This window comes from Rhineura floridana, chromosome 5, assembly GCF_030035675.1.
Source record: "Rhineura floridana isolate rRhiFlo1 chromosome 5, rRhiFlo1.hap2, whole genome shotgun sequence".
In the NCBI taxonomy this organism is placed as follows: domain Eukaryota; kingdom Metazoa; phylum Chordata; class Lepidosauria; order Squamata; family Rhineuridae; genus Rhineura; species Rhineura floridana.
Window position 1 is genome coordinate 25,842,290 of NC_084484.1, and position 27,940 is coordinate 25,870,229.

Here is a 27,940-nt window from a genome sequence, read left to right on the forward strand (position 1 = left end):
TCCATAATAATCTTGCTGTCATAACCATAGTCATACAATAAGAGTCTGATGGGAATTACCTCTATCCCAGATATTATCTTGCCAACCATTCTGAATAGGTTGCTGAAATACTGCTGTAAGATCATATCTCTGTTCTTTTTTTCAAAATGCACTGGCTCATCTCTTGAAAGTTTTTCCATTGTCACATGGCTGCAGTTAATTCCATCCATCACATCATTCCAGTCCAGAAGATTATCCATGCCATTGATAACTTTCTCTCTAGAATCTTCCTTAGTTTCTTCAGAGATAACATTAAATTCCAAACAATAGATTTTATTTCTAAAATCCATAAGCTTCAAATCTTTTTCCTGTTCCACGTTTGTTCCAGTCTCCATGGTCTCCTCTCTCACAGGGACCCCTATTTCTTTAAGCTCCTGTGACATTTTGCTCAATTCAATTATTCCAGTCTCCAGGGTCTCCTCTCTCACAGGGACCCCTATTTCTTTAAGCTCCTGTGACATTTTGCTCAATTCAATTATTCCAGTCTCCAGGGTCTCCTCTCTCACAGGGACCCCTATTTCTTTAAGCTCCTGTGTCATTTTACTCAATTCAATTTTCGGCTCCTTACAACCCTGTCGCAGGTCTTTTTCCTGTTCCACGTTTGTTCCAGTCTCCAGAGTCTCCTCTCTCACAGGGACCCCTATCATTTTGCTCATTTCAATTTTCAGCTCCTTACAACCCTGTCGCAGGGTTCGTTTCGTTATCTCAATTTCATCCATTATTTTCTGAAACATAGATACTTCCAGGTTCTCAGCCACTTTCTTAATTGCCATTTTAAAAGAAAAATATAAAAGAACCACTTCTTATTTCAGCAACAATTGGGTTAATACTCCAAACTTGGTGACATCACAGCGTAAACAGAACAGACAGCCTTATCTCTCCATGCTTAAGTAAACAAAATGCAGTTCCCAGGATCGAAACAATTAATGGCGTCGTGAGAAAACAGATTCGTCAAAATAAAATGAACTAGGAAAAAAGTAATCTCAGACAATATAATATTCTTCAGAATAAAAATCAGGAATAGAAATCCCTCTTCCGTGTATATCTTTAGGGTGCAAATCCAGGACAGCTTTTTGCAACAAAAACAGAGATAAGCTATTAATTAGTGAATAGCAGAGAGAAGTTATGGCTCCCCGGTGAGATGTCAAAAACTGATCAATCTGGCAAATCTCTTTTAAACAGCAACAATTTAAGTCAAGTAAAAGAAAAATATAGAAAGAAGGGTGCTTGCCTGTTAGTGCGTTCTCTCTTTGAAGAAAAGATGAACGTTCGCTTTATCAGATAGAGCTTGTTGTTGAAAATCCGTCCCACCTTCGTCGGCTGGACCTCGTCCCACAAATTAATGAGATCTGGTCGTCCCAACAAAAATAGGCTTTGAGGTTAATCTCTTCGTTTCTCCCTACCCGGGAGAAGTTTAATCAGTCAAAAAAAAAAAAAAATCTGACTGATATATCTGAATAAGCTTCTTTTGAGGCAGGAGCCCGTCTCAAAAGCAGGCACAGGCTAAGTCACCCTTCCCGGAAGCGGACATCTGACTACTTGTGAAACATTTGTTTTGGAACCCTCCAACCCCACCTGCAAAACAGGATACAAATTTGCATATGACACAAAGTGTATGCAAATTTGTATCTTTTGTGAGTGATGCCAAGAAGATCAGTGGACTGCACACATGTACTAATATATGATAGCCTTTTCAAGACATTCATTTATGTATGAACACGTAGGGGACACTTTCAGAGCAGCAGACTTCATCCTTATGCTACGCACTGTTTTGGAGTCTTTCTTTAGGCTTGTGTCATTTTAAGTTTCTCTCTAGCATTTGTCAATCACAGTTCTGACATTCATTGGCTAAAGACACTGAAAGGTGAGAGCTGGTGTGTATTTCGCAAAGCAATTGCTTTGAATGGTGGATGCTTCCTGTTTTCTGCAAGGGCTAGAAGTTCTTTATTAAATGTGAAAGCTCAAAGTGTGGGCCCCTGAGAGTCATCTGTGTATGTGCGTAGAGACCAATCTGCGTGTAGCAAAACTTTGTATGAATTAAAGTTAGATTAATGGAAATCATATATAAATTAATTGAATGAAGGCCAGGATAATCTAATGGTTTAACTTGTACAGTTTAATTGAAATGTAACATCAGAAAATATATTTTTGTTTTAAGTCTGAGTGATCTAATTGGTTTTTTAAAAACAAAACACCATGTATTTCATGGTTGGCCTAGTCTTCTGTCTTGATGGAACTGTCATTGTTGATTCCTTGAACCTTGTTTTTCAGAGCAAAGTGCACATGCTGTAAAGCTATTTCCTGTTGAGTGTTAACCAGGCAAAACTAAGTTCTTGTCTTGGCAAAGCTTGATTTTATTGTGTTTCTAGGTAAACAATTCATGTACAAGGAAAACAAACTTTTCTTGCCAAATAAGGCTGAGGTGTTAGCCTGTTAAGCTTTGTTTTCTTTATCTTGCTTTGGTATTTCAGTTATGAGAAGACTTTGAGCATTTCATGCCTAAAGATCTATCAATGAACCTTTACTGGTTCTGAAAGGATTAAATATGCAATGAATTGCCCATTAGGGTCTCTTAAGTTGAGGGGTTCTGAAGGCCTGTTGACCCCATTCAGATGTCAACCATTTAGGTCACAGGTGGGCAACTCATGGCCCACGGGGTGCATGCAGCCCGCACGGGCCTTCTTGAAGTACACCATGGATTGCGCAGTCCCCCTTGTCACTGATGAATTTCCCGTGTTCCTCTCAGCTTGCCAAAACCCTTTTTGGCAGGCTGCGGAGACCATGATTTACATAAGGCAGGTAGGAGGCACAGGGATCACTCTCCTCATGTGCCTTTCTCCAGCAATCGCATTCTCCTCGGCCCACCAGGCAGGTATTGGTAGGCTGAGGAGAGTGCATTGCAAATTGTCTGGGGGCAGGGAGGGAGAAGGCATGCTCTGGAATCTCTGCCCATCACCGCCTCCACGCTGCCCAGCTGGTTGGCACTGAGAAGAGCCAAGGAGTTTCCCCAAGAACCAATCAGTGGGGAGGCATGCTGTGGGATTGCTGAGATCCCATCATGAATCTCCCCCTTTGTCTGTCTGTCTTTTGTGTCTGAATATTGTGCACCTCCGCACAGAATGTGGTCCTCAGGATCAAAAAGGTGTATGAGGTTGTGAATAAGCTGCAGGAAGACTCTGGCTTTCAGTCCCCCTCCCCTTTCTTCTTCATTCTGCTCCGTGGGTGAGAGGAGAGCTTTTCACTTCAGGACAGCCATAGTTCTGCTACCATGATAATCAGAATTGAGCTTAAATATATAGATAAGCTGTAATTGGAGCCTGTCCAAACCTACATATTAAAAGTGCCCAGAAACCATTTTCCTCTCCAAGATGTTATAGTACCACTTGCAGTTCCACTCCGATACTATTTCTAAAGAATTGGGTTCTGAGTCTTGTGTGTTTTTATGTAGGTAAGGTTTGGAGTTGTGGGTAGAAGTGTGGCACCTAGAATTCCCTGATGGTAAGAGGGAAAACCCCTTAGCTGCTCTGCTGCATAGGCGCTAGTGGCCACAGGAGCTACATACGTTCAGTAGCTATTTGTCCCATAGCATACATTTCAAGGGAACAAATGAACTCTCCTTAATGAGACTTAGCTGTCTTTCGAGCAAAATGTGTCCACCACAAAGCCTGACAGCATTTTGGGAAGAAAGAATTTATGGTGATACCTTTGGGCTTCATGAATAGGCAAGCACTTCTCCCTACAGTAGTATGACAATGGAGCCAATTACCTAGGGAGGTGGTGGGCTCTCCATCACTGGAGGCGTTCAAGAGGCAGCTGGACAGCCACCTTTCAGGTATGCTTTAACTTGGATTTATGCATTGAGCAGGGGGTTTGACTTGATGGCCTTAGACACCTTCCAACTCAACTATTCTGTGGTTCTGATCCCAGCTTTTTGTGCCTCTGAAATGCAAGTACACTAATTGGTGCTATTAGGATAGGGAAAACCATTAGTCCAGTTTTGAAAACCAGGTAAGAAATTGCTATTGGAAGGAAATGTATGCAGGCCATCCCATTTTCAAAGTGCTGCTGGTCTAGACTATATACTCTTTCAAAGCTCAGATTGAGAGTTGACCAGACTTCTTGAACAGGTGACACGTCCATTGTGTTTCAGTAGTTCTATGGCAAAAAGTTGTGCAGATGTCAGTGACACCTGTTGGAGTTAGGATTGAGTATTGTAACTTCTACTGGACTCTCCCTAGTGTGGGATAACTAATTTGGAGGAGAGAAGGATAGACTTGAGCCCTTCTCCTTGACATGCTGTTTTTCTACATACCTCAAGAGGATGCATTCAGATACATAATCCCTTTCCCAGGTAATTTAAGATTGTACAGCCCTGAAAAAGTTTTACTACTTGATCCTGTTGGTTGTATAAATTGGCCCTGATTAAATCTTTCCTGTAATGAGCATCAAAGCTTGGCCTCCCTGCTCCTCAAGATTATTTTAAAAAGGTGACCAATCCACACCTACACAGGGGGGGGGGAAGGGGGAGAAGTCTATAATTTTGTGGATGTTTAGTCTTCGACAGCTGTTTGTCTGCCTTTCCAGCACTAGAGTGCCCATCCTGTGAAGGGGTAAACTCTGGTAGAGCTACTTTACTTCTCTTCTCCCTGTCCCTGAGTTACCACATAACAGAATGATGGGAAGATAAAATTTTGGGAGATTATTGCCACAGGATGACTGAAATTGCATTTGCTAATGGTTTGGATAGCCTTGACCTGATTAGATTAAGGACAACACTTATATTTTTCCTAAAAATAGAGCAGTGCAACTGTTCTTTTAGACCATAACAGCTCTTTGATATCTTCATTTAAATGTTTGTCCATTTGGTGTATATATAACTTATGTGGGGCTGCCCTTGGGGCTGCTCTGGAAGCTTCAGCTAGTGCAGAATGCTGTGACTAGACTAGTGTTGGGAACAGAGTACCAGCAACACATGACACCAGTGTTAAAAGACTGCACTGGCCAGATTGAAGATTCTTGTACTGTATTGTACAAATCCCTGAACAAGTTAGGCCCAGGATATCTTAAGGACTGCTTTATGCCTTATGTCCCCGGTCGATCACTAAGATCATCTGGGGGAGCCCTATTAGTCATCCCCAATGGACCAGAAGTCATGTCAGGGAGGAGTTGTCTTCAGTAGGCCCAACTCTGGAATTGCCTCCCATTAGAAATTGGATAGGCACTGTCCCTGCTATAAATTTCAGATGCCAGGTTAAAACTTGCTTTATTTCAGAGGCCTTTGAACCATGAATGTTGTTTTATATGATTATGTGAACTTATGTGATTAGATTTTATATATTGTATGGTTTTAAAATTGTAAGCCACTTGGAGACCCAGATGTGGTGAAAAGCAGGGTATAAATTTTAAAAATAAAATGAAAGTAACTGTATAGTTACCTCTAAAGTGGGTTAAGGCTGTCTTCTTTTTTTTAATATTTGTGTAGTCGTCGTCATCCTCGCTGCCCTCACCATCCTCTTCATCACAACCTCAGTTTAGCCACTGCAAAATGAAGGCCTCGCCCTTGCGTCGCTCCGCATCCTTGACACTGATCAGATGTAATCATGTAGCCTCTGCAAAAACTACAAGCACTGTAAAGGCTACAAGTCCACCTGTCTGCCTTCAGCGTTGGCGGCCCACAATACCCCTATCATCTATAGGGCTCCATTCTTTTGTAAGTGTAGTTATTCTTCCATCTCTTCTTTGTGGCAGACCTCCTCAACATTTAGGTTTAATGGTACTACTATTTGGTTCTGAATTCCCTTTAGGGCATTTTGATATAGTAAGCACATATCCACTATGCTTTGCTGTCTTAAATCATCATCAATGGACTCTCGTAATGACAAATATCAAATGGCTAAGAAGGCCACTTCTAATAGGAACTACTACTTGTTTTCATACATTTTTTCCCATCTGACATCTGGTTGCTCTTATCTTGGTGTTTCATTGGGCCTGCTAATTTTTTAGTTCTGTGCCAAATCCATTTCTTTCACATCTGAATGACAGTCCCTTTGCTTTATCAAGGGCCCAGTGGTCTGTGTGCTTTCCAATATTCTTCTGCTCTTCCTAATCTTGATTTTTCAGCAGAAATGCACAATATGGTTTAAATGTTCTATTGGCATCCTGATTTTTTTTTACTGCAAATGGAAATAAAATCTTCTGGTTAACAATAAAAATCATCCAATCTCTTATTTATTACTCTTCAATCTTTGCTGATCTTTTTCCTTTCTTTTTTAAAAGGCATTTTGAATTATACTAATGAACCAATATTTTTCTGCAACTTAAACTGCTTTCGCAAGAGTTTTAAAAAATTCCCATATCTTTGATTATATCAGTCTGCATTATGTGTTCAAATGTTAATCTTTTTCCTGCTTAGGAATAATGGTACTCATCACCTTCTAGCTTGGGAGATGCCTTGTGACCAGGAGGAGGACCTGAACACTGTCTGTGTGTGGTATCGATAACACATTTTAAAGGGTTTTTAAAATTCTATTTGGGGGCACTGTTTGGCTAAAAAAAAAAGAGAGGCTTATAATATAAGCGTTAAAATTAATTTAAGAACAACAAACTAAAGCTGTTGTAAGATCTTTCACTATTCATAGAATAGGATAACAACAATTAGCTAGGTTTTTTTTCCAAGGTTAAAACCAAACTGGCTTTCCTGGCTCTCTCTTCTCTCTGTTGTCCCCTGTGCCCTTAGTAAAATCTGCTCATACATGTTGGAAGGCCCCTTGGATTAGAACAGCTTGGGAAGTGGACAGAGCTGAAGCAGGAAAGGGGAATTGCTGAAAATTGGAAAACCACCCTTGCACATATAAAGGTGTCTTCTGCTCATTTGACACCCACTTTGGATCCGCGTCTACTTATTTTCAATAGCTGGCACTTCTCTTCTAGGAAGTTGGTGTCTGTTCGCCTTGCCTTCCTATACTGCTTTGCTAGGCCAGATGGGAAGTTTGTATGGGTTAATGGTTGATAATCGGGTGGAGTCTATCTGTGAGATCTCTTTGCAGTGCCCTTCAGAGGAACAAACTACATGCAAATGTGCATTTAAGATGGCAGCAGCCATTATACAAATTTATTATTCCTATTGATCTGATTACATCTAACAGCACTAACCAACAGTCACCTTCTGCTGAATCAAATGTTACTTTCGGGGCTCGAGTTGACAAATGTGTACATATAGCTAGTTCCAGGGTGCATATATAAATGGCATTGACATTCCCAGATTTGATGAAATAGGTGCCCCTATTTCTACACAATCACAGCCAAACAAGCTAGGGGTGAGGATGGGGAAGGAACTCAGTCTTCATACATTACTACTTCTCTGTCCTTAGGCTACACATCTGTACACATCCCTATGGTTTGTATGGTATCTTCTTAACTCTATAAGACAAGGACCTTTTAACAATGCGCAGGCAACGGTCTTCTGTGATCCGTTGCAAGCACAATTTTAACTGACGGCTGTGTTTTCCCCACAACCTTGTCTTTTTCTCACATATAAAGTTGTGAACAAAAGTGTAGTGTGGCTCTGTAACTGAATGTGCCAGGCAGAAGCACTACCTGGGAGCTCTATTGAAACACGGATTGTGCTCTCGCATGCACATGATGCAGCCGTGGTTTCCAACCATGCTACGCTAAAACGAAAAACTGCAGCAGTTGATCACCATGATAAAAGTCTATGTGCAATTTCACTTCTAACATATTTACTAAAAAAAACTTAGTGTACACTTGAGTGCATTTTTTTTAAAAAAATGGAAATGCTAATGCCAGGAAGTACTATGTTTTGAGAAAGGAATGATGAAGGTGAAGACAGGAAATACAATACAGAAGCAGAAAGCAGAGCTTGGAGAAGTTACTTTTTTGAACTACAACTCCCACCAGCCCAATCCAGTGGCCATGCTGGCTGGGGCTGATGGGAGTTGTAGTTCAAAAAAAGTAACTTTTCCAAGCTCTGGCAGAAAGGTATAAGAGAAAAGAAGTCATGGGCCATATTCTGTTACAGAAGGCAAAACTGAAGTGCTGTGCCAGTCTACACATGCAAGAATTGTGTTGTAATCCCATCTGAAGCTAAAAACATTGAAATAATGAACACTTGGTGGAAGAGGGGATGACGACAGGAGGTCCACAGAGAAAACATGGTAATGCAATGGTTTGGGACCTCTTGTCAGGATTCTTAGGAAAAACTGTGTGCTGTCAATTGTCGGGAAAATGACTGATATAAAAGTGTTCTTTGTCTAATTGCAAGCAACTGTTCTTGTCCATACAGACACTAAATTCTGCAGAAGTTAGTAGATCTGTACATTTCATTTTTGCACACTTTCAGGCCTGCTACATGATAACATATTTATAACTTATTCTAAAAGTAACACCAAATTAGGACTGATAATCTGCAACAATGAAAATTTAAGATCAGAAGGAGACCTGAAACTAAAATAAAGTTGGGCAAAGACTTTTAAAAAAAACTGATGCAGAACAGGTCAAGGAGAAAATTCTGAAAGTCTCTAATGTAATCCCTTACTAAAGACAGCAAGATTATATGCCCATGTGTAGGTATACAGAATTTGAATGCTAATTATGCACAAACTGCTCTGAGCTTTAAAGCATAACTGCCCCCCCATTATATTGACTCTTAGGGGAGCAGTATCTTGAGACTATATTCCTGATAATATTTGCCTTTTTCCTAACAATGTAAGCCACTGTACAGGATTTGGCAATTATAAGTCGCAATGGCTGAAAAGTCAGTCAAATCATTTATTTATTTTATTTCATTTTTAAACCACCCATAGCGAGTAGCTCTCTGGGCGGTGAACAAAACAAGATTAAAATACAATATTACAATAAAATTACAATAAAATCAGCAACAAGTTAAACATGTAATGTTGATGCCATTCTCGCATTCCCTCTTTGTCTTCCTCCCCCCAAAAGAAGAGTTCCAAACTGTATTTGTGCCTGCTTTTGTAGAAAACATGTTCCAGCCTTTTGATAATGTTAATTCCCTTCTTAATATGATCATATTATGCAAATCTTTAGCTTCAATGCTTCGACCAGTATATCTGCTTATTATACTGTCATGTCATTACGTTAAGTTTGGAGAAATCTTAGCTTTTGCAATAGCACACTGGTGTAAACTATGTACTGACCCAAAGTTTCATCATGCTAGTTATGTCAACTTACCGCTGAGAATGCTTGAAGACCTTTTAGCAGAAATGTGAGACTTTTAAAAACTGTAGTTGACTTCTAAACCTGTTGTTATGAAGAACAGTGTATACTGGATGGTCATTAGACCATCACTTGGTAAGAACTGTGTATTCCAGGCCAGCACAGGTGAAATTAAATTACTGCGTTATATTTGCTTCAGTTAATTTTCTAAATTTGTATTGCTAGTTCTTAAGCTGCAGACTAGCTATTCTAAGTTGTTAAAATTGGATTTGACAGACTTCATGGTATCTTTTGTATCTTTTGTTCGAGTCTTATAGCATAATTTTAATGTTTTTAGTTACTGTAAACCACCCAGAGAGCTTCGGCTATGGGGCGGTATATAAATACAATAAATAAATAAATAATTGTCATTAGCATTTTGGAAATTGTGTGGCTGTAAAATGTATAGTGAAAAAAGGCTTGGCCATATTTATTATTGATTGAGCATATTTACAGCCTGCTTTATTGCTCTGAGTGGCTCTCGAAGCAGCTTACTAAAAAAATGTCACAATAAAAATCACATTTCAAGTCTGATATCGGACACAGAAATAGCATGGTGTCTTTTCATACCAGGATAATTCAAGTACCATTTCCTACTTCATCATACTTTATTTTCCCTAGTATTGCCCCATGGCCTCTGCTGTGTACCATTTTGGTATGAAAATTCTGTACACAAACTTAAAATGCAGACTAACAGTACAATATTATGTCTGTCTATTCAGAAGTACACCCAATTGAGTTCAATGGAACTCCTAGTTAAGTGTGTAGGATTGGAACCTATGTCAGGTGTGAATGAAGGGGAGATGGTACACTTTTGTTTAGCTGGAAATGTATATTTTAGCAAAACAGTTGTATTTATTTGAAGAATTTATACATTTTGTAGGTACAGTCATGGCCACTGTACCTCCTTCTTCATCTTCCATTCTTTTGGCAGGACTCTTCTCTTTAATGCTGAAGTTCTAAAAGGAGAGGTACCAGAGTTCAAGCCTGAGCTGAACCGATTTCTGTTTTGTGGGAGCCCTGTCCCTAATCCCAGAAGTTGGTGTGAACTGGTTCAGTATTGAGGGAAGGTGTGCTTTCCTGTGTTTAGAAGCACATATCTTTATTATTTCACATCTGATGTTGAGGTTGATTTCATAGACTGAGCCCTGGCTCTTCCCAACAGACTTTTAACTCCTACTAACAGGCTACACACCTGTCATATTCTCTCGCAGGCACCAAGTATAGATGAAAAAGTAGATCTTCACTTCATCGCATTAGTAAACGTTGGTGGCAATCTCTTCGAGTTGGGTAAGAGCAATTATTCTCATTTCAAGCAGGCTGTCAAATTATCATCTACAAGCAATAATACCTCATTCTTGATAGTACTAACTCAAATCTAGCCTGCCAACAGCAGCAGTCTGATAAGGTGGTTCAGTAAAAGCTAGTCTGCATTTTAATTCACTATGACTTCTCAGTCAATTAATTAGGTTCTTCCTTTTGAGAACTATGGTTATAAGAATTCAGGGATAAACACATAGCTTTAACCTGATGAACAGGTTTCAGTTTTAGTTCAGAAATTGCATGTATGAGTTCATGGTTGTTTTTCCCCTACCTTGAATGTACCATGGATTATTTGCTTAGTGCCCTATTGCTGCTGTAGTGCAAATCACAGCACGCTGTAATGCTCCAGTGGATAAGCCCTTACACCATATTGGCTGTGATATATTACTTGGGTAAAGCCAGTGTGGTGTAGTGGTTAGAGTGTTGGACTACGACCTGGGAGACCAGGGTTCGAATCCCCACATAGCCATGAAGACCCAGTGCCTGCAGGAAGAAGGGGACTACCATCGCCCAGGGTAGAGGGAGAGCCATCAGCTGCAGCTGCCTGCCTGCTTGCTTGCTGCTGCTGCTTGGCTACCACCACCGCACTCTCCCTGTTGGACTTCTGTGCTGCAGGTTGCCACATCTTGCAGGACCAGGCCCCCAGGTACTCAGCCAGCTGTTGCTGCTTTTGTCCACCTGTCCCTTCCCTGGAGGGGATACATAAGCTGGCTGGCTAAGGTGGCTCCTGCTTTGTAGATTTCCTGGCTTTTTGTGGGACTGGCAGGTCTTTTGTTATGTGCCTGGAAGAGAGAACTCAGAACCAAGCGGGGAGACTTGAGGGGGTCCCAGTCAGTGTAGTGACGGGTTGAGGGAAGATATGGCATTGTGAGGAGGACTTGCCAGGTAAGGGGAACGCTGCCCAGGCAGTTAACAGCTGTGCCTTGTTCTGGTCCTCCCCACACCTGCAGGTTTGTTGGTTGCCCTATCAGCCAGCTCTCAGGCCTCTGGATGCTGCTTCTAAATGCCAGATCGGTGCATAACAAGATCTCCCTCATTCATGATTTAATTGTGGATGAGGCAGCCGATCTGGTATGTATAACTGAGACCTGGGTGGGTGAGCAGGGGGAGTCAGTCTCTCCCAGCTATGTCCACCAGGGTACCTGGTTCAGCATCAGGGTAGACCTGAAGGTCCAGGAGGGGGGTTGCTGTGGTCTATAGGAGCTCCATCTCCCTCTGCAAGCACCCTGTCCATGTGACTACTGGTCTGAAGTGTTTGCTGGAGTGGGTCAGCAGGACAGACTGCGGATTCTGTTAGTGTACCACCCACCCCGTTGCCCAACAAACTCCCTAGCTGAGCTGACGGAGGTGGTCTCGGGTGTACTGTCGAGATCCCCCAGACTGTTGGTTCTGGGGGATGTCAACATCCATGCCGAGGCCACTTTATCCGGGGCGGCTCAGGATTTCTCTAGTGTTGGGTTCCACAGGGGTCAGTTCTGTCCCCCATGCTGTTCAACATCTACATGAAACCGTTGGGTGCAGTCATCCGGAGCTTTGGAGTGCATTGCCATCAGTATGCTGATGACATGCAGCTCTATTTCTCCTTTTCATCTTGTTCAGGGTGAGGCTGTCAATGTGCTGAACCAGTGCCTGGCTGCAACAATGGACTGGATGAGGGCTAATAAACTGAGGCTCAATCCAGAGAAGACTGAGATGCTGCTAGTGGGTGGTTCTTCCGACTGGATGGTGGATCTCCAACCTGTCCTGGGTGGGGTTGCCTCGGTGGCATGGAGTGCCTTCTATCAGCTTCGGTAAATAAATGAAGCTCACTGGGTGACCTTGGGCCAGTCACTGCCTCTCAGCCTCAGAGGAAGGCAATGGTAAACTACCTCTGAATACCACTTACCATGAAAACCCAGTGACTAGCCCAAGGTCACCCAGTGAACTTCATGGCTGTGTGGGGATTCAAACCCTGGCCTCCCAGGTCGTAGTCCTAGGATGGGTAAAACTCACCAGGGTGGGGGGGAAGGAAGAGGAGGGGAAAGGATGGGATTGGAAGGGGATGGAGGAGGGGGAGGAAGGGGCAAGAGGGAGGGAGTAGGAGGGGAGGGGAGGTTTGATCATTTGCACGCTTTTTGAGTTCAGTGGGATTTACTCTTGTACAATGATGCTTAGGCTAGGTGAAACTGACCTGTGGGAGGGGCAAGGAGGGGAGGAGGAGGGGGGAGGGGAGGAGAGGAGATTGGGTGGGTGGGTACTGGGCAGAGGGGAAGCCCCTTTCCTTTCCATAAGTAAAACATTGTGAACAGTATCTTTCTTTTTCAGGGGTTCCCCCACCTTTTTAATCTACAGCAGGCACATGTAGCCTCCCACCCAAATTTAAACTAAAGCCGTCCCTGGCCACATCCACACCAGACCTTTATTTCCCTTTAGATAGTCATGGCTTCTCCCAAAGAATCCTGGGAAGTGTAGTTAGTGAGGCGTGCTGAGAACTGCTAGGAGATGCCCTGTTCCCCTCACAGAGCTTCAATCGGAGCGGCTGACTGTTAAACCAGTCTGGCCACTGGAGCTCTGTCAGGGGAATAGGAGTCTTCTCTCAGCACCCTTCACAAACTACACTTCCCAGGATTCTTTGGGGGAAGCCATGGCTGTCCCAAGTGAAATAAAGGCCTGGTGTGGGTGGGGCCCCCTGATTAGCCAAGCCAAGCAGCTGTGACTCTGGCTTTTACAACACTGACAGTTGGTTCTTACTGAGCATGCCCGACATTATCACTGAGTTAAATGCTAAATTTCTTAAATTAATTAAAAATCAGCCAGGCATTTTTTTAACTTTTAAACTGCAGACAATGAAGGTCAGAGTATGGGGCAAGGTCAAAAATAGGATTACAGGTACTTTGTGAACATGGCTGGTTTTTAATTCATTTCAACAGATTATGAGAACTCCAAAACGGATCTGGGTTTTCTGTTTCTCTTTTTACACTTTGTGAACTCTCAGTTCTGTTTTGTGTATCGCCATGATAATTTACAGGGTTGTTAAATAAGCGTTTCTGAATTCATTTTTGTAAGGCTTTGTTTTGAAATGAGCTTATGGGAAGCATCAGAATGGCATGGGGGGTATTTTCAACTTAACATTGCGGAATGCAAAAAATCCATGCAGACTATAGTATACAGCCACTCTCGTGGTTGTATAATGAGTGTCATGTTGTAACACTAGCAAATGGCATGGAGTAGAAATGCCAGTTTCATGAGATGCCACCCCGTTTTTGTTAGGGTAATTGATGGGCTTCCTGTATTGGTATTAAACTGAAGTAGCAGAGTATCATTTTGAAGATATGACTAAGGTCCTTCATGAGGCGGCATAGTATCAAGTATTAGGGAACCTGCAAGTGCAAAACTTGTAAATGGAAGGCTGCAGATGCAATTCCTATGAAATCTGATTAAACAGTCCTGGGAGAGGAACTGCTTCACAGCTGCTGCTACTCATTAGTAAAACATTTTTGATTTGAAACCATAGAACCAACAATGTACTTCAAAATGTTCCTAAAATCTGCTGTTACTCTACACCTTTAGTCTAACCAGTTTGCTTTTTGGATCCTGAAGGACCACAGAAACACAAAAAGCTTATACTTTGCCGAAAGAAGAACGAAAGAGAAAGCTATTTTATATTTATAGGTAACAATTTCCCAGAACAGACTTGGGAAGAGAATCAAAACTTAGCTTGCAAAATGTGGGTGGTCAACTCTAAGTCTGTGGAATGCAACCAAGAATGTGTATTGCAGAACTGCCTCTTGGATTGCTGTGTATATAGAAGTTGATCACTGCAGTAAACACACTGAAAATGTCTTAAGCGCATACCTCATATGAACCTAATTTAGAATTTGTCCATGATGGAATAAAAATGGCTATCAAACTAAATGAATTTACACAAGAAACTTAAAACTGGGTATGGAACACAGAACAATATTTCCTGGCATGTTCAACAGGCTCATAATTGGCTTCATGAATTTGGCCTCTGTGTTGAGTAGCTTTAAAAAGTAATTGCCGTGAAGGATTGAACTGTGACTCTTAACCAGGTAGCCAGATTGCACCTCTGTATCTAAAGGCAGTGGATGTCTGAATTGTGAAATAGAGCAAGGAAGGGCTCTTGCCTTCATGCCCTGTTTGACCTTAAGAGGCATGTGGCTCACTAGTGCTGGAGACAGAATGCTGATCTACAGGGATCTTTATCTGGCCTAAGAAGAGAGTTTTTCTGTTTGTTTTTACAAATTTTAATCTGCAACTTGAGACACTAACAGTAAGTTATCAGAAAAATGCCACTGCTTTCAAATTGCTATAATTAGTGTATATGTTTATAAAGGAAGAACTAGAGCAATACCCAACTCTCATGCCTAATTATTTTGTGTCGGTGGAATTGGTATATGCTGCTAATGAGTATATTTCTAGATTGAGTGTGATTAATATATTAAATATTTTTATACCACCTTTTAAAGTTAAACATCTTCTCAAGGCAGTTTACAAATTAAACAGTAATATAACGAAAACAGAATTAAAATAGCGCTTTAATATCGCTTAAAGTGATTGTTACAAAAAAGTAATGATCATTAAAACACTAAGTGTGTTCACTACTGCTAGCAGGGGGTCCCAAGATTTTCTCAGTCTGTTATCTGTTGAGCACAGTCATTCATTTAGCAAGTGTGTTTTCACACCACAGTGCTAAGCTGGAAAGTTGGCATGAAGGCAGTCTTTTCAGTTGTATCTACATGGCAAGAATAACATTGTAATATAGGACTGTATTTAACATTTGATTATTCCTATCCATGTGCTTTTTCCAGGCATAGTGGAGAAAATATTGAAGGGTTCAATGTAATTATAACACATTTTATTGTAAAGCATGAGGGGTGCTGGTGGTAGTATATATCTCCCTGGGCTCCTTTTGGGAGATAGGGTTTGATATAGATTTCATAAATAAATAAATGTCACATGAAGAAAATAGAGAATCCATATCAAGTTTACTACTTGATGCTTTCTAAGTAAGTTCTTAAGAATTTTCTTGCTGTATATTCCAACAGATGGACGGAAGCCTTTTCCAATAAACCATGGACAATCAAGTAATGACACTTTTTTAGAGGTAGGAATCTTAAGAGTTTTGTATCACCAGGCTTTGAGATTTCTTAAAGCAAAGTGGTTGTGGGTGGTAAAAAGTATTTATTGTGGTAACTTCTGAAACACCTGTTATAGTATATATATAAATTTAGGTGAACTTCAATTGCAAGTACTGTTAAAAGTTGGACATACCAAATATTATTTTATACTTGGCATTATATTTATGACTACAGTTCAGATTAAAACTCCACTTCTGATCAGTCTAAAACTCTGGTAAACTAATACAGAATTCTCACCACCACTACCGCTACTGCCGGTGTTAGTCAGGCAATAATTGATGGGTTTTACATTCTGTATGTTTTACAGAAGAGATTATACACCTTTATGTGTTGTTTTTTCTTAATAGGATGCAGTAGAAGTATGCAAGAAATTCATGGAACGTGATCCAGATGAATTAAGGTTCAATGCAATTGCGCTAGTAGCAGCCTAAATTATTCTTGCATGAGGATGAAAACTGTTTAATGTATTGTAACAAAATAATGCTTTTACCATAAAGCAGTGATGACTCAATTTTTGATACCTCCCAAATAACGTTGACGTGGATTAAACTTCAGATCTGTCCTTTATCTCTTGTAGCCTGTTTCTTCTAATATTTTGAATGCCTATATGAATAAATTCCAGAAGAGTAGCTGTGTTAGTATCACAATATAATGCAAAGCACCATGGATCAGCTCACACTTTTTTTTTCTAAAAGGAAGTAAACTTGATCATCCTTGTGCATTGACACCTTCTGATGAATTGTACTGAGTTAACATGGGTATCTTAGATATGGCCAATAGTAACTCCTCTGATCACACAGCCAAAGAACACTTCATTACAATAACAGAAATTGATACAGGCCACATTCACTGACTAACATAATACAGTTCTCAACATGAATGTATGATAGAAGATAGGTCAATACTGCCCCTGTTTACAAAGTAACTGATCTGGCCTTAAGTGGTTATTGCAATTGTCAACTTCATAAGATGTTATTGAATGAAGAAGGTGATGGGTATACATCAGTTTTGGCTAAAATCTGTGCTTGTGAGGCTGTGATATTTTTCAGATTTGGTGTCTGGAAGGGCAGAAATGTATTTTGGTGTAGCCCGATCACCTGTGAGATCAGTTTATATCCAGTTGTCATCATCTAGTTGTAAAAGCTACTCCATTATGGAGTACGTGGCATTGAAACAAAGCTGGGTAATGTGGCATACAAAGCCCAAACAGATGAAATTCAAGTGTGGGATATCTTTGCTAGATATTTGGAAAACATTTTATTTCCTTACAAATTACATTGTAATTTTCTGCCATCTCTTGATTTCTTTTTAAATGTAAAGCTGCCAAGATTTGGTGGTCTTTGCGTGTACCGTGGCCCTTTCTGGTCATAAGAGTATAAGCCATAGACTGAGAGCTAAAGAATTACTTTTAAAAAATCATCTGTGGCTTTTGGATATATTTTCTGCACTGATTTACTAAATTCTAATGTATTAAGATTAACATGGACATGGTGAGACACAAATTGACAAATACAGGAAAATTTACCCATTTGCACCTTGAGCCCTAGTCAGAAGTATAGCTGATAAACCTGAAAGCTAGGATGGGACTTCACAAACTCATTTATCTGATTAAATAAGTGTTGGTAGTGAAACCATTAGACCTGGCAATTTATATCCCTACTATAATTAAAATATTGCCAGACAACTACAGTTAAATATCAGGGGCTAGCTGCTTAGAACTGACATATGAAACACCTTTTTTTGTCTCCATCCCTCAAGATCCTCCGTGGCGCAGAGTGGTAAGCGGCGGTAACGCAGCCTAAGCTCTGCTCACGGCCGGAGTTCGATTCCAACGGAAGGAGGAAGTCGAATCTTCGGTAAAAGGGTCAAGGTCCACTCAGCCTTCCATCCATCCGTGGTCGGTAAAATGAGTACCCGGCATACGCTGTGAGGTAAAGAAAGGCCGGGGACGGAACTGGCAATCCCACCCCATATATACGATCTGCCTAGTAAATGTCGCAAGACATCACCCTAAGCGTTGGAAACCACACACACTACAAGTGCGGGGACACCTTTACCTTTTATCTCATTTCTCAGAAACCTACTAGGACTGCAATCCTAGGAACTAAACATTACAAGCAAATTAGGTCTCCTACTGAAAATGATAGGGATATGGAAGGTTTTGCCTTTCCCGCTCCATGACATCTAGTGCAATTTATCTACTGTTCTGGCATCATAGCGCTCTGCATTTTCCTTCTCTGTTACACCGCTGCTGATAAGGCAGGGAGATGCACAACACAATGACATGGAATATGTTGTACTATCAAGAGCATCCCAGTCTTCTTCAGTTATACCTAATGCTAGTCAAACTCTTGAGTAAACCTACTGAAATTAAAAGGCATGGCTAACTTACATCTACTAATTTCAGTGGGTCTACTCTGACTAGAAGTTTGGGAACATAGGGAGCTTTCTTACACTATACCAAGTCGGACCCATTGGTCCATCTAGCTCAGTACTGTCTGCATTGACTGACAGTGGCTGTTCACGGTTTCAGATAGGGAACTTTTCCAGCCCTACCTGGAGATGCCGGGGATTGAACCTGGGGCCTTCTGCATGCAATGCTCTACCCCTGAGCTACGGCTCTTCCTTTGTCCGCCATTACAGAGTTTACCCTGTGGCTCCCTGTTCCACAGTAGTCAAAGTGCATCTTAGTTGTAATAGGCCTAGATCTGACTCTGTGTAAATGGAGCATGCCTAAAACACATGTTGCACTCCTCTGCAGTGCACAGAGGTTTTATGACAAATGAATCTAATGGCATTGGCTCTATCAGTGGGGAATATTGTTAATACCTCTGACCAATTGGTGAAATGAGATTATTTTATTTATTTATTTATATACCACCCCATAGCCAAAGCTCTCTGGGCAGTTTACAAAAATTAAAAACATTGAATGTTAAAAAGAAATACACAATTAAAAAAAAATAACAAAGTTTAAAGCACAGATAAACAAGGTAAAAGACCTGGGGTCAGAGCTCAGCATATGCTGTTAGAATGCCTGGGAGAAAAGGAAAGTCTTGATCTGGTGCCGAAAAGATAACAATGTTAGAGCCAGGTGAACTTCATGGGGGAGATCATTCCATAATTTGGGGGCCACCAATGAAAAGGCCCTCTCCCTTGTTGCCATCCTCTGAGCTTCCCTTGGAGTAGGCACCCGGAGGAGGACTTTTGATGTTGACCGTAGAGTACAGGTGGGTTCGTGTTGGAAGAGGCGTTTCGTCAGGTATTGTGGTCCCAAGCCGTGTAAGGCTTTGTAGGTTAAAACCAGTACCTTGAATGAGGCTCAAGAGCATATAGGCAGCCAATGCAAGCAGTCCAGAATCGGTTTTATATGTTTGAATTGTCTGGTCCCAGTTACCAGTCTAGCCGCTGCATTTTGCACAAGCTGCAGTTTCCGAACCGTCTTCAAAAGCAGCCCCACGCATTGCAGTAATCTAACTTGGAGGTTACCAGAGCATGGACAACTGAAGCCAGGTTATCCCTGTCTAGATAGGGGCGTAGCTGGGCCACCAACCAAAGCTGATAGAAGGCACTCCGTGCTTCTGAGGCTACCTGAGCCTCAAGTGACAGAGATGGTTCTAGGAGAGCCCCCAAGCTACGAACCTGCTCCTTCAGGGGGAGTGCAACCCCATCCAGGACAGGTTTAATCACTTCCCTGGCCCAGCCGGGTGTTCCATCCCTGCTAGTTTTTATTAGCCAAGAAGGGCAAGGATCCAGCACAGAAGTGGTTGCACGAACCTGTCCAAGCACCTTGTCAACGTCCTGAAGCTGTACCAACTGAAACTCATCCAAGAAATCGGGACAAGGCTGTGCTCTGGATACCCTGCTTGATTCACCTGCTATAACACTCGAGTCTAAGTCCTGGCAGTCGCCTAAGATTTTATCCTGGAAGTGCCTAGCAAATTCATTACAGCGGGCCTCAGATGGTTCTACCATGTCCTTGGGGCCAGCATGTAATAGCCCCTGGACTATTCTGAAGAGCTCCACTGGGTGGTGTATCGATGATTAAAAAGTGGCAGCAAAATATTACTACCCTTGGTATACATTTTTCAACCAATTGGCTGTTTATCTTAGCCTTGGGTGTATCAAGATTAATAAGAGGATATGCTGTAGAGGAAACAGCCTTTCTGAAGCTTTTATATCTACTATGGTGCTACTGCTTTAAGTAGCCAGCCACTGGACTGAAGAAGAATATTAGGATTGTCTGGTGTCTTAAGGCCATTTACTTTTTTATATGCTTATTATTAGCTCTTACTTGCTTTTGTAACTTTTTTGTTACAAAAGTCAAGCTACTCTGTTCTAACTCCCTGAGGTTTTTATTGAAAACAAAGAACTATTTTCTTACCAGATGGCAGGAAGCATCTAAAAAGAATCCTTCTCAGTAATACTAATGGCTCCCATATTTTATCCAACTAAGACTTGGGATCATTGAGGATGTCATCAGCCCCCTGACTCTGAATTCATTTAGATGGTCCAAGTATTCAACAGGCTTCATCGCTATCCTGACCTGTGACCTTCCCATCCTTATTCTTGTCAATGTTGCTAAATGTCTCAAGAAGTTTTTTTTCCTGCAAAGACTTGAAGCAAAGCAGACATTGATCAGTGAATTGAGCTATGGACCCAGTATATGTTCCCCTGCCTCCCTTTGTGTGTGTGCATGCTTCTAATATACTTCGTGAAAATATCTCATGGTTAGCCTTACCTTGATGTCTGTTTAAGGTAACCCTACTGAACTTGGTTCAGGATGTCTTGGCTTACATTGATCACTTAAGTGCTGACAAAGAAAAACTTTTCAAAGGTTTCCCTGAAGAATACTGTAATTTGAAACAGCTGCCTATTTCTAACATCTGCTATTTGTGCTAGCTGTATTTTTGCCTTAATGTTAGCGCTCCATGAGCCCCTGTCTGGAGCAGACAAGTGTCTGCAAAAATCCTACATGCATGTAATGAGTAGGAAAAAGGAAAGAGAAATGGGCAGCTATGGTGAGATTGGCACAGATGTTTCAGTTTTAATTTCAAGGATAAAACAGCTTTGGTTTTACGAGTTAAGGTGCTTACAGGTTAACTTATGCACTGAAAATAATAAAAATTGCCTTAACATCCATGTCATGTCAGCAGTAAACACGTTTTATAGTCCATATTGTGCTTGCTCACAACATGACTTTCTCCTCCACCAGTCCTTTCCCCCCCCTTTTGGTCTTTCAGCCCTAATCCAATTCCTGTGCCCTTTCCTGGATTTCAGGAGCCTCAACCATAACATGTTTTACAAGTGCACAAAATGATGCAATGAGAATGGCACCATTCATATCACAGCCAAGAGGTAATGGGCATCTATTGTGGAACAATTGCTTTCTGTATGTTAATGGAGCAAGCACCATGTGTTGCAAGGTTTAAGATTCTGTAGCTGAAATGCTGGAACAGATGCAGAACAGAATGATAGCAACAAAGAGAGTTGGTATCGTGGCTGGTTGTCAGACTGGGACCTGGGAGACGGGTTCAAATCCCTGCTCGGCCTTGAAGCTCACTGGGTCACCTTGGGCAGTCTAACCTACCTCACAGGGTTGTTGTGAGGATAAAATTGGGAGGGGGAGAACCAAATTTGTACACTACCTTGCGCTCCTTGGAGGGTGGGATTATAAACGCAATAAATAAATAAATCTGAGAAAAAGGATGCAACAGATAAAAGGAAAGACCTTTCTTCCCGAAACATTAACCCATTTTATAATATCTTTTATGCTATATGTTGCTACAGTTGCTGCTGCTTATCTTGGACATCCTTTCTATTGCTGTTTGTGCTAGGTATGTCACCTGTACTCATCATCATCTTGACGGACTCTTGGAACAGCATTATAGTGAGAAGCAGAAGGAAAGCAGGAAGTAATGAGTGTAGAATTGTAGCTGTCATAATGGTTGCCTCTCAAAGGTCAGCAGTGAGTAGGGTTACCAGACTTCTGTTTTTCAGCCGGAGACTCCGGGTTTTGGGGATCCCCCCTGGGTCTCCGGGTGACTCACCTTAGTCTCCAGACTTTCAGCTTTCATTTTTTTTAAAAAAAATAAGTTTCTTGGTGGTCTGGTTCCAGAGAAATACACCAAAATGTCTGCAGCCCCCCCACAACTTCTTAGTTGCTCTAAATTCTGCTCTAATCCCTGCCCTTTCAGATTTTTAGCCAATAAGAAATCAGGGTTGTGATTGACAAGGAATTATAGAGCCAAAAAAAAAAATAGAGTCAAATTGAATTCTCTGCCTTCAAGTCGATTCTGACTTACAGTGACCCTATGAACAGCATTTTCATGGTAAGCGGTATTTGGAGGGAGTTTATCATTGCCTCCCTCTGAGGCTGAGAAGCAGTGACTGGCCCAAGGCTCAGAAACGTGCTTTGTCCTGCTTTCCTGAACATCTCACAGATTGAATAAGTAAGCTTTCAGTCTTTTTCTGTCTTGTGTGTAGGAGTCAGACAGGTTTAAATTTTGAAGAGGGCAGTGTTTTGCAAACTTCCCAAATTGAAGCTTTAATCCAGTACTTGCTTTTCCAGAGTAAACATACCTAGACTAACCCCCATTGAAATCAATAGGACTTCCTTTTGAGTAGACATGGTTAGGATTGTGCTGCAAATTGATGGGACTTTTGAATGAACATAGGAAAGAATTGTGTTTGTATTGTATATCTTTCTCCTCCCCCCAATCCTATTTTAAAGCAATTAGGCAGGGCTCACTTAGGTATCACTGTTTTAATTGTGTAGGAAACTAATACTGATTTTATTTTTTTAATGTTCTGCAATGATCAACTGGTTTTGACAATAAACTATTATATGGGGTGTATGTATTTTTACATCTCCAGTGTGTGTATGTATGGGAATCTTTCCAACAGCCCTGTGAGGTAGGGTTCCAGTCTGGAAATCAAGGCAGCTCACAATAAGAAATAAATCCCTTTAAAATCCAATAACCATAAAAACAAGTATAAACAGCTGCGAAACAGCATAAAGTGGCATGATTCTGAATTTTTGGTTGTGTGAATGAAGTTGCTTATCACTTGAGGTTGCATTTCTGTCCCTGTTTGAGTAAGCCCTACTGAATACATTGGGACTTGCTTCTGAATAAATAAACTTAGGATTGCACTATAAATATCTTTACAGGTTGTGTAAATAATAAATATATTTGGTAGTCATGCTTATACAAATATTTCTTCATTTTTAATATTTTTGGTTAGGAATCCTGACTGATCGTGAGATGCTTAGTTTTCTGTCTAACTCGTAGGAATCTTGTGGTTGGTATGGTACTGCATTTAAGAAATCATCACTGTCTTTTGTTCTTTTTCTATTTGCATTTCATTTACCTTTGTCCTCACTCCCTTTCATCGATAGAAGCAACAACAGTAGTTCCATGCACTCCCCTCAACCTTCTTAAACCCACTGATGATGCACCTTGTTGTTTGTTTCTTGTCGAATAGTGGTAAAAGAGAATTCACACACTGGGCAGTGTGGCTGCGATTGTTGTTGTTCCTAAGCTGCTGCCTATGAAGGTAGACCAAATCATGTGTGCTTTCTCTCTGTCAATTATATTCACTGGAATTGGGTTGGCTGACTAAGTGAGTTTATAGTAGCCCACGAAGTGAGTTTATAGGGAGACAGAAAAGGGTAGAGAATCTTCTTACTCATTTCTCAGACCTGTTTCTGAAGTGAAGGGTCAAATCTGCAAAGAAATCTGGATGTTAAAAGTTAGGGGCAAGGCATTCCAGGCAGGGGGTTGCCAACCCTACTTGGATATGGATATCTTTGCAGAGGATCCCTAGTCAAGCTTTACCAACAACACAATCCAAACCATATCTACTGAGAAGTAAGTCCTATTGAGTTCTATGGGGCTTAGTCCCTTAGTAAGTGTGTTTAGAATTGCAGCTCTTCGAGGGCATCCATCTTTACTCCTGAGTGCTCTCATCTAACATCTCCACAACACTAGGCTCCTTTCTTCCTACAATGGCCTTCTGGTGACTGGCCTGGCCTGGCCTGAGGGCACTTGAACCCTTTTTGCCAGAAGCGAATTGGCTAGATTAAATGTTCCCTACCGAGGGTCCATCTTTTAGCTAAGATTTCCAATCAGATAAATGTTTTTGTATGAACTGTAAGCATCAAGCAACTGTGGTTGATGCTTAAATGTATCATGCTGAATGACATCACTTGGACCTGCCCCGTGATGCCACTTGGACCCACCCTGTGACATCACTTGGACCTGCCCCATGACATCACTTGGGCCCACCCCATGACAACACTCAGGCCCACCCCCAAAATCTCAGGGTTTGGGATGCTTCTGACCTGGCAACCCTGGGAGCGAGGCTCGTTACCAAGCCGTTGTGGAGTACAGTGCAGGGCGGTACTACAGCTATGTAGAGACAACTTGTAGATTAGCAGGCAACTTTGAATGGAAGACCACCATTTTCAGACTGTTGTCTTACTGTTTTAAAAATGAATTATCCTAAATTACTTCTGCTCTAGCAATCTTCATTCAGTGAGATTTCTTAAACAATAAGGGTTGTATTCAATGTAGTGCCAAGGTGAACGTTTCATCAGCTCAAGGATTTCTCCTTGTGCAATGAAATGTTCTCCCCCAATCCTTTCCTACTTGCCCCCTAAATCTATTTTCAGATTTCCCCAGTCCTCTAGAACAGATTTGGGGACAGTGTGGGGTGTTCGTGGGGGGGAAGGAGAATCCTGTTGTGCTAGCCCTCATCCTTGCACATGCTCAAGTATTTTGTTGAATATTGCCTTAAGAGTATGATGTTTAAAAAAACACTGTTGTTCATTTGAATTAGTCATTTTTTATTACAGTTGTTTTCCTTTTTCATTTCCCATTGCTTTGCTGCTGCCTGTAATATCTGCATTTTCCATCTAATTGGCATGAGATGTTCAGGCTTCCTATCATTACTGCAAGAAATCAGGACTGCCAAATCTCAAACATATAAGGAAACAACAATTTATGCTACAATCCATAGTCGCTTACCTAGGCATAAGCCCTGTTGAACTTAATGGGACTTAGTTCTGAGTACAGTAGGGCCCCACTCATATGGCAGGGTTACTTTCCGGACCCCCGCCGAAAAGTGAAAACCGCCAAAAAGTGGAACTCATTGAATAGAATGGTGCGCAACCCCCCAAAACTGCCGTATTCTTTCCCCAAAAACAAACCAACAGAAGCATCAAAAAGTACTCCAAGGTCAAAAAACCCTCCATTTATATACTTCCTGAAGTCAGTCCTCTTCCCACATGGATTGGAGAGTTCTGTATGGAAGGAAGACCTACTGGAATATAGGATGCTTTGGCTAAAATACATTTTTAAGTTGGAAGAGTATATAACTTAGATTGTCAGCCTCTTTCTTTCTTTCTCTGACTCCCCCCCCCCCTTCAATCTCTAGCTGATCTTGGAATTCGAGGAAAATGAAAGTTAAAATGTCTCTTCCAAATGAGCATATATGATATTCAGAGCTATTTAGCAACTCTTTGCATTTTTTAAAAAATAGTAACTAATAAAATGAATGTTTCCATTTCCTTCAGAACAAATGTCCCTTGTAATAAATAGCAATTGTTGATGGCAATTATATAAATAGTCCAAAGGAAGAACTTACTGGATCACAGCAGTCATTCTACACACCTTTGCTCTGTGTGAGCCAATTAAAATAATTTATACAAAACCTAAGCTTGGTCAAAATTAAGCACTTTGTAAGGTCAAACATACTTTGCTAAGCATGAGCTGTAAAAGAATGAAAATCTATGATACTGCAACTTTCTTATATTCTTTGATAGCAATTGAAGCAGGATGTTGGAATGCCTAGACTATCCATTTATATCAGTATCAGTATGAAATATATCGCCATGTTTTTGCTTTTTCTCTTTAGGTACAATTGCATATGAGTAGAGTTCAAATATTTAAAAAAATTATCATGTTTTACGGTTCATTTTCAGCATGGGTCAGGTAATTCGGGTTTGATCTGATCTCTGTTGGGATTTTTAAAAGGTGTGGTATGCATAGTCTTGACATATCAGTGGAATTAATCTACTCCTGTTAATACACTGTGTGCCTAATAAGCTTAAATATGTGAAAGATACATATGGTTGGGGAAATATAGGGGACGTATATGCTGGCTCAGTAACAAGTGAAGCATCAGAGCCTACATCTTTGAATGGTAGAGAGCACCTGGGGTCATCACAAGATGCTGTGAATCTCTCTTCTGACATCTGCCATTGTTGGACTTTCCAAGGCAACAAAAGCCATGATTGATACAGACACAGTAAACAGAATGCCTTCCGTTCCCCCACGCGACTGCCACAAAGGCCTGCATTCTTATATGCATGGGCAAAAGCCACAATCCCTTGGCTGGTGTTGGTGTTGGGATAAGTAAGCACTGCCTTGCCTCGCACAAGTGTGATAAGGGTGATTATATACTGAGTTCCAACAAGGATATTGCTTTTATGTATGGGTATAATACTGGTCCAAAGTTTATAACAAAATTGCGGCTTCCATGCCTACTTAAATTCACCTAGGCTTCCTGAAATCACATTCTAGAATTTGATTATGAGATATATTCTAGTCTCTCTGCTTGGTTTTTTAAACCTAGTAATTCCTAACCAAGATGGTTAGGAACATTCTGAAGTCATGACATGGTGTAAGAAACAAATATACCACAGTTAAGAGGATAGCTAGTGGTTTCTCATTGGAACAGGATTTTTACACTTATGCCGTGAGTATTCTATTTTATTTGAAGACCTCTAGAAATATTTTAAAATGAATTAATTGCAATGTAATAACAAGAGGTAAATGTGTATGGTTCCCTCAACCGTACATGTACTGAGGCAACTGTCCTAAACATGCCAGGGTTTAGGGAGTAATCGCCATTGAACACAGTGGAATATACTTATGAGTAAACATGCACAGGGGACACTGTTAATCTGTGCAGTATTACAAAACTCAATAATAACACTAACATTTGAATACTACTTTCAATTAGGGCCGTAATGTTTAGCCTATGATTTTTTAAAAAAACAATCTTAATTGAGTAAAAAGGTGCCCTCATTAATTGGGTAGAATATTTAACTATATATGATTAATTTTAAATGCAAGTGCTTATAAAAGTTACACGTAGCAAGTACCATCTTAAATGTGTTCTTCATTTTCTCTTACACAGGAAGAATTATTCTAATCTAAGGTAGTAAGTGTTCTGTCAATGTGTCCCTTAGCTGAAAACAAAGAAAAGTACACAAGTTTCAGAAAAATTGTTTTACCTGTATCCACGTAGTTGATAAATTAAGTGGCAAATATATATGATCAATAAACCTTTCTTTAATTGAGTCTCAAGTGCTCAAAATACATATTGTATACAATGTGAAAGCTGCCTAGAGAGAACAGTGGCTTGTGTACAGCTGTTTGGAGTCCAGTTATCTGAATTATGTTCAATGTGATTAATTCCCCCTCCACCCCCAAAGTGCACAGGAGTAAAGCCCTAATGAGTTCATAGCTGCCAGGGTCTTCTTGGCTAACTGCTGGCATGCTTTATACCGCAGGAGCATTCCAACTGCAATCGCTTTTCGTTGGGGCCATGTGTGCAAGGAGAATGGATGCTTTGAGCCTAAGTCCCCTCAAAATTGATAATTCACTTCTGACTTTGTAGAGGGGTCCATGAGATAGAGAGACAGATTTATGTTTTAGTCCATTTTATATTCCACCTTTGCTCCCAGGAACACAAGGCAACATACAGAGTTCTTGCTCCCATTTTCTCTTCAGAATAAACCTGTCAGGTAGGTTAGGCTAACATTGGTAACTGGCCGATAGTCACCCAGTGGGCTTCATGACTTATTAGTCTATTTACATCCATTAATAATTACTTCTTACTCCCAGCCAGGATGGTTTGGATGAGAAAAATCTTGTTATTTCTACCATTTCAACCTATGTTTAGTAATGCAAACAATACCCTTGATTAATTAGCATAGATATCTTGGGTGTAATAGGAAAAACCAAGAAAATGAGTTAAGGGGGAAACATGAGAGAAAACTAGAGATCTCTGCTCATATCAGGACTCAGGGTCATTCAGTAAAGCTGAGTGGCAGTAGGTTCGGGGTAAACGAAGCACATGCTCACACAACACAACAACATGGAATTAATTTTCACATGCTGTGATGGTGGGCAGTA

The 27,940-nt window shown here is 40.9% G+C and overlaps 1 protein-coding gene across 3 annotated transcripts in view; it reads left to right on the plus strand.

Annotated features, from left to right (window-relative positions):
- Positions 1-16,304, plus strand: part of UCHL3 (ubiquitin C-terminal hydrolase L3) — a 34,821-nt gene extending 18,517 nt beyond the window's left edge. For 2 of the 3 annotated variants that reach the window (XM_061630006.1, XM_061630007.1), the window contains 4 exons: positions 5,522-5,749; positions 10,488-10,563; positions 15,645-15,703; positions 16,085-16,304. In XM_061630006.1, coding sequence (XP_061485990.1) covers positions 5,522-5,749; positions 10,488-10,563; positions 15,645-15,703; positions 16,085-16,168 — 447 coding nt within the window. In that variant the 3' untranslated portion in view covers positions 16,169-16,304. The remainder of the gene's footprint in view (positions 1-5,521; positions 5,750-10,487; positions 10,564-15,644; positions 15,704-16,084) is intronic. The other variant, XM_061630008.1, reaches the window with a different exon arrangement.
- The last annotated feature ends 11,636 nt before the right edge of the window (positions 16,305-27,940 follow it).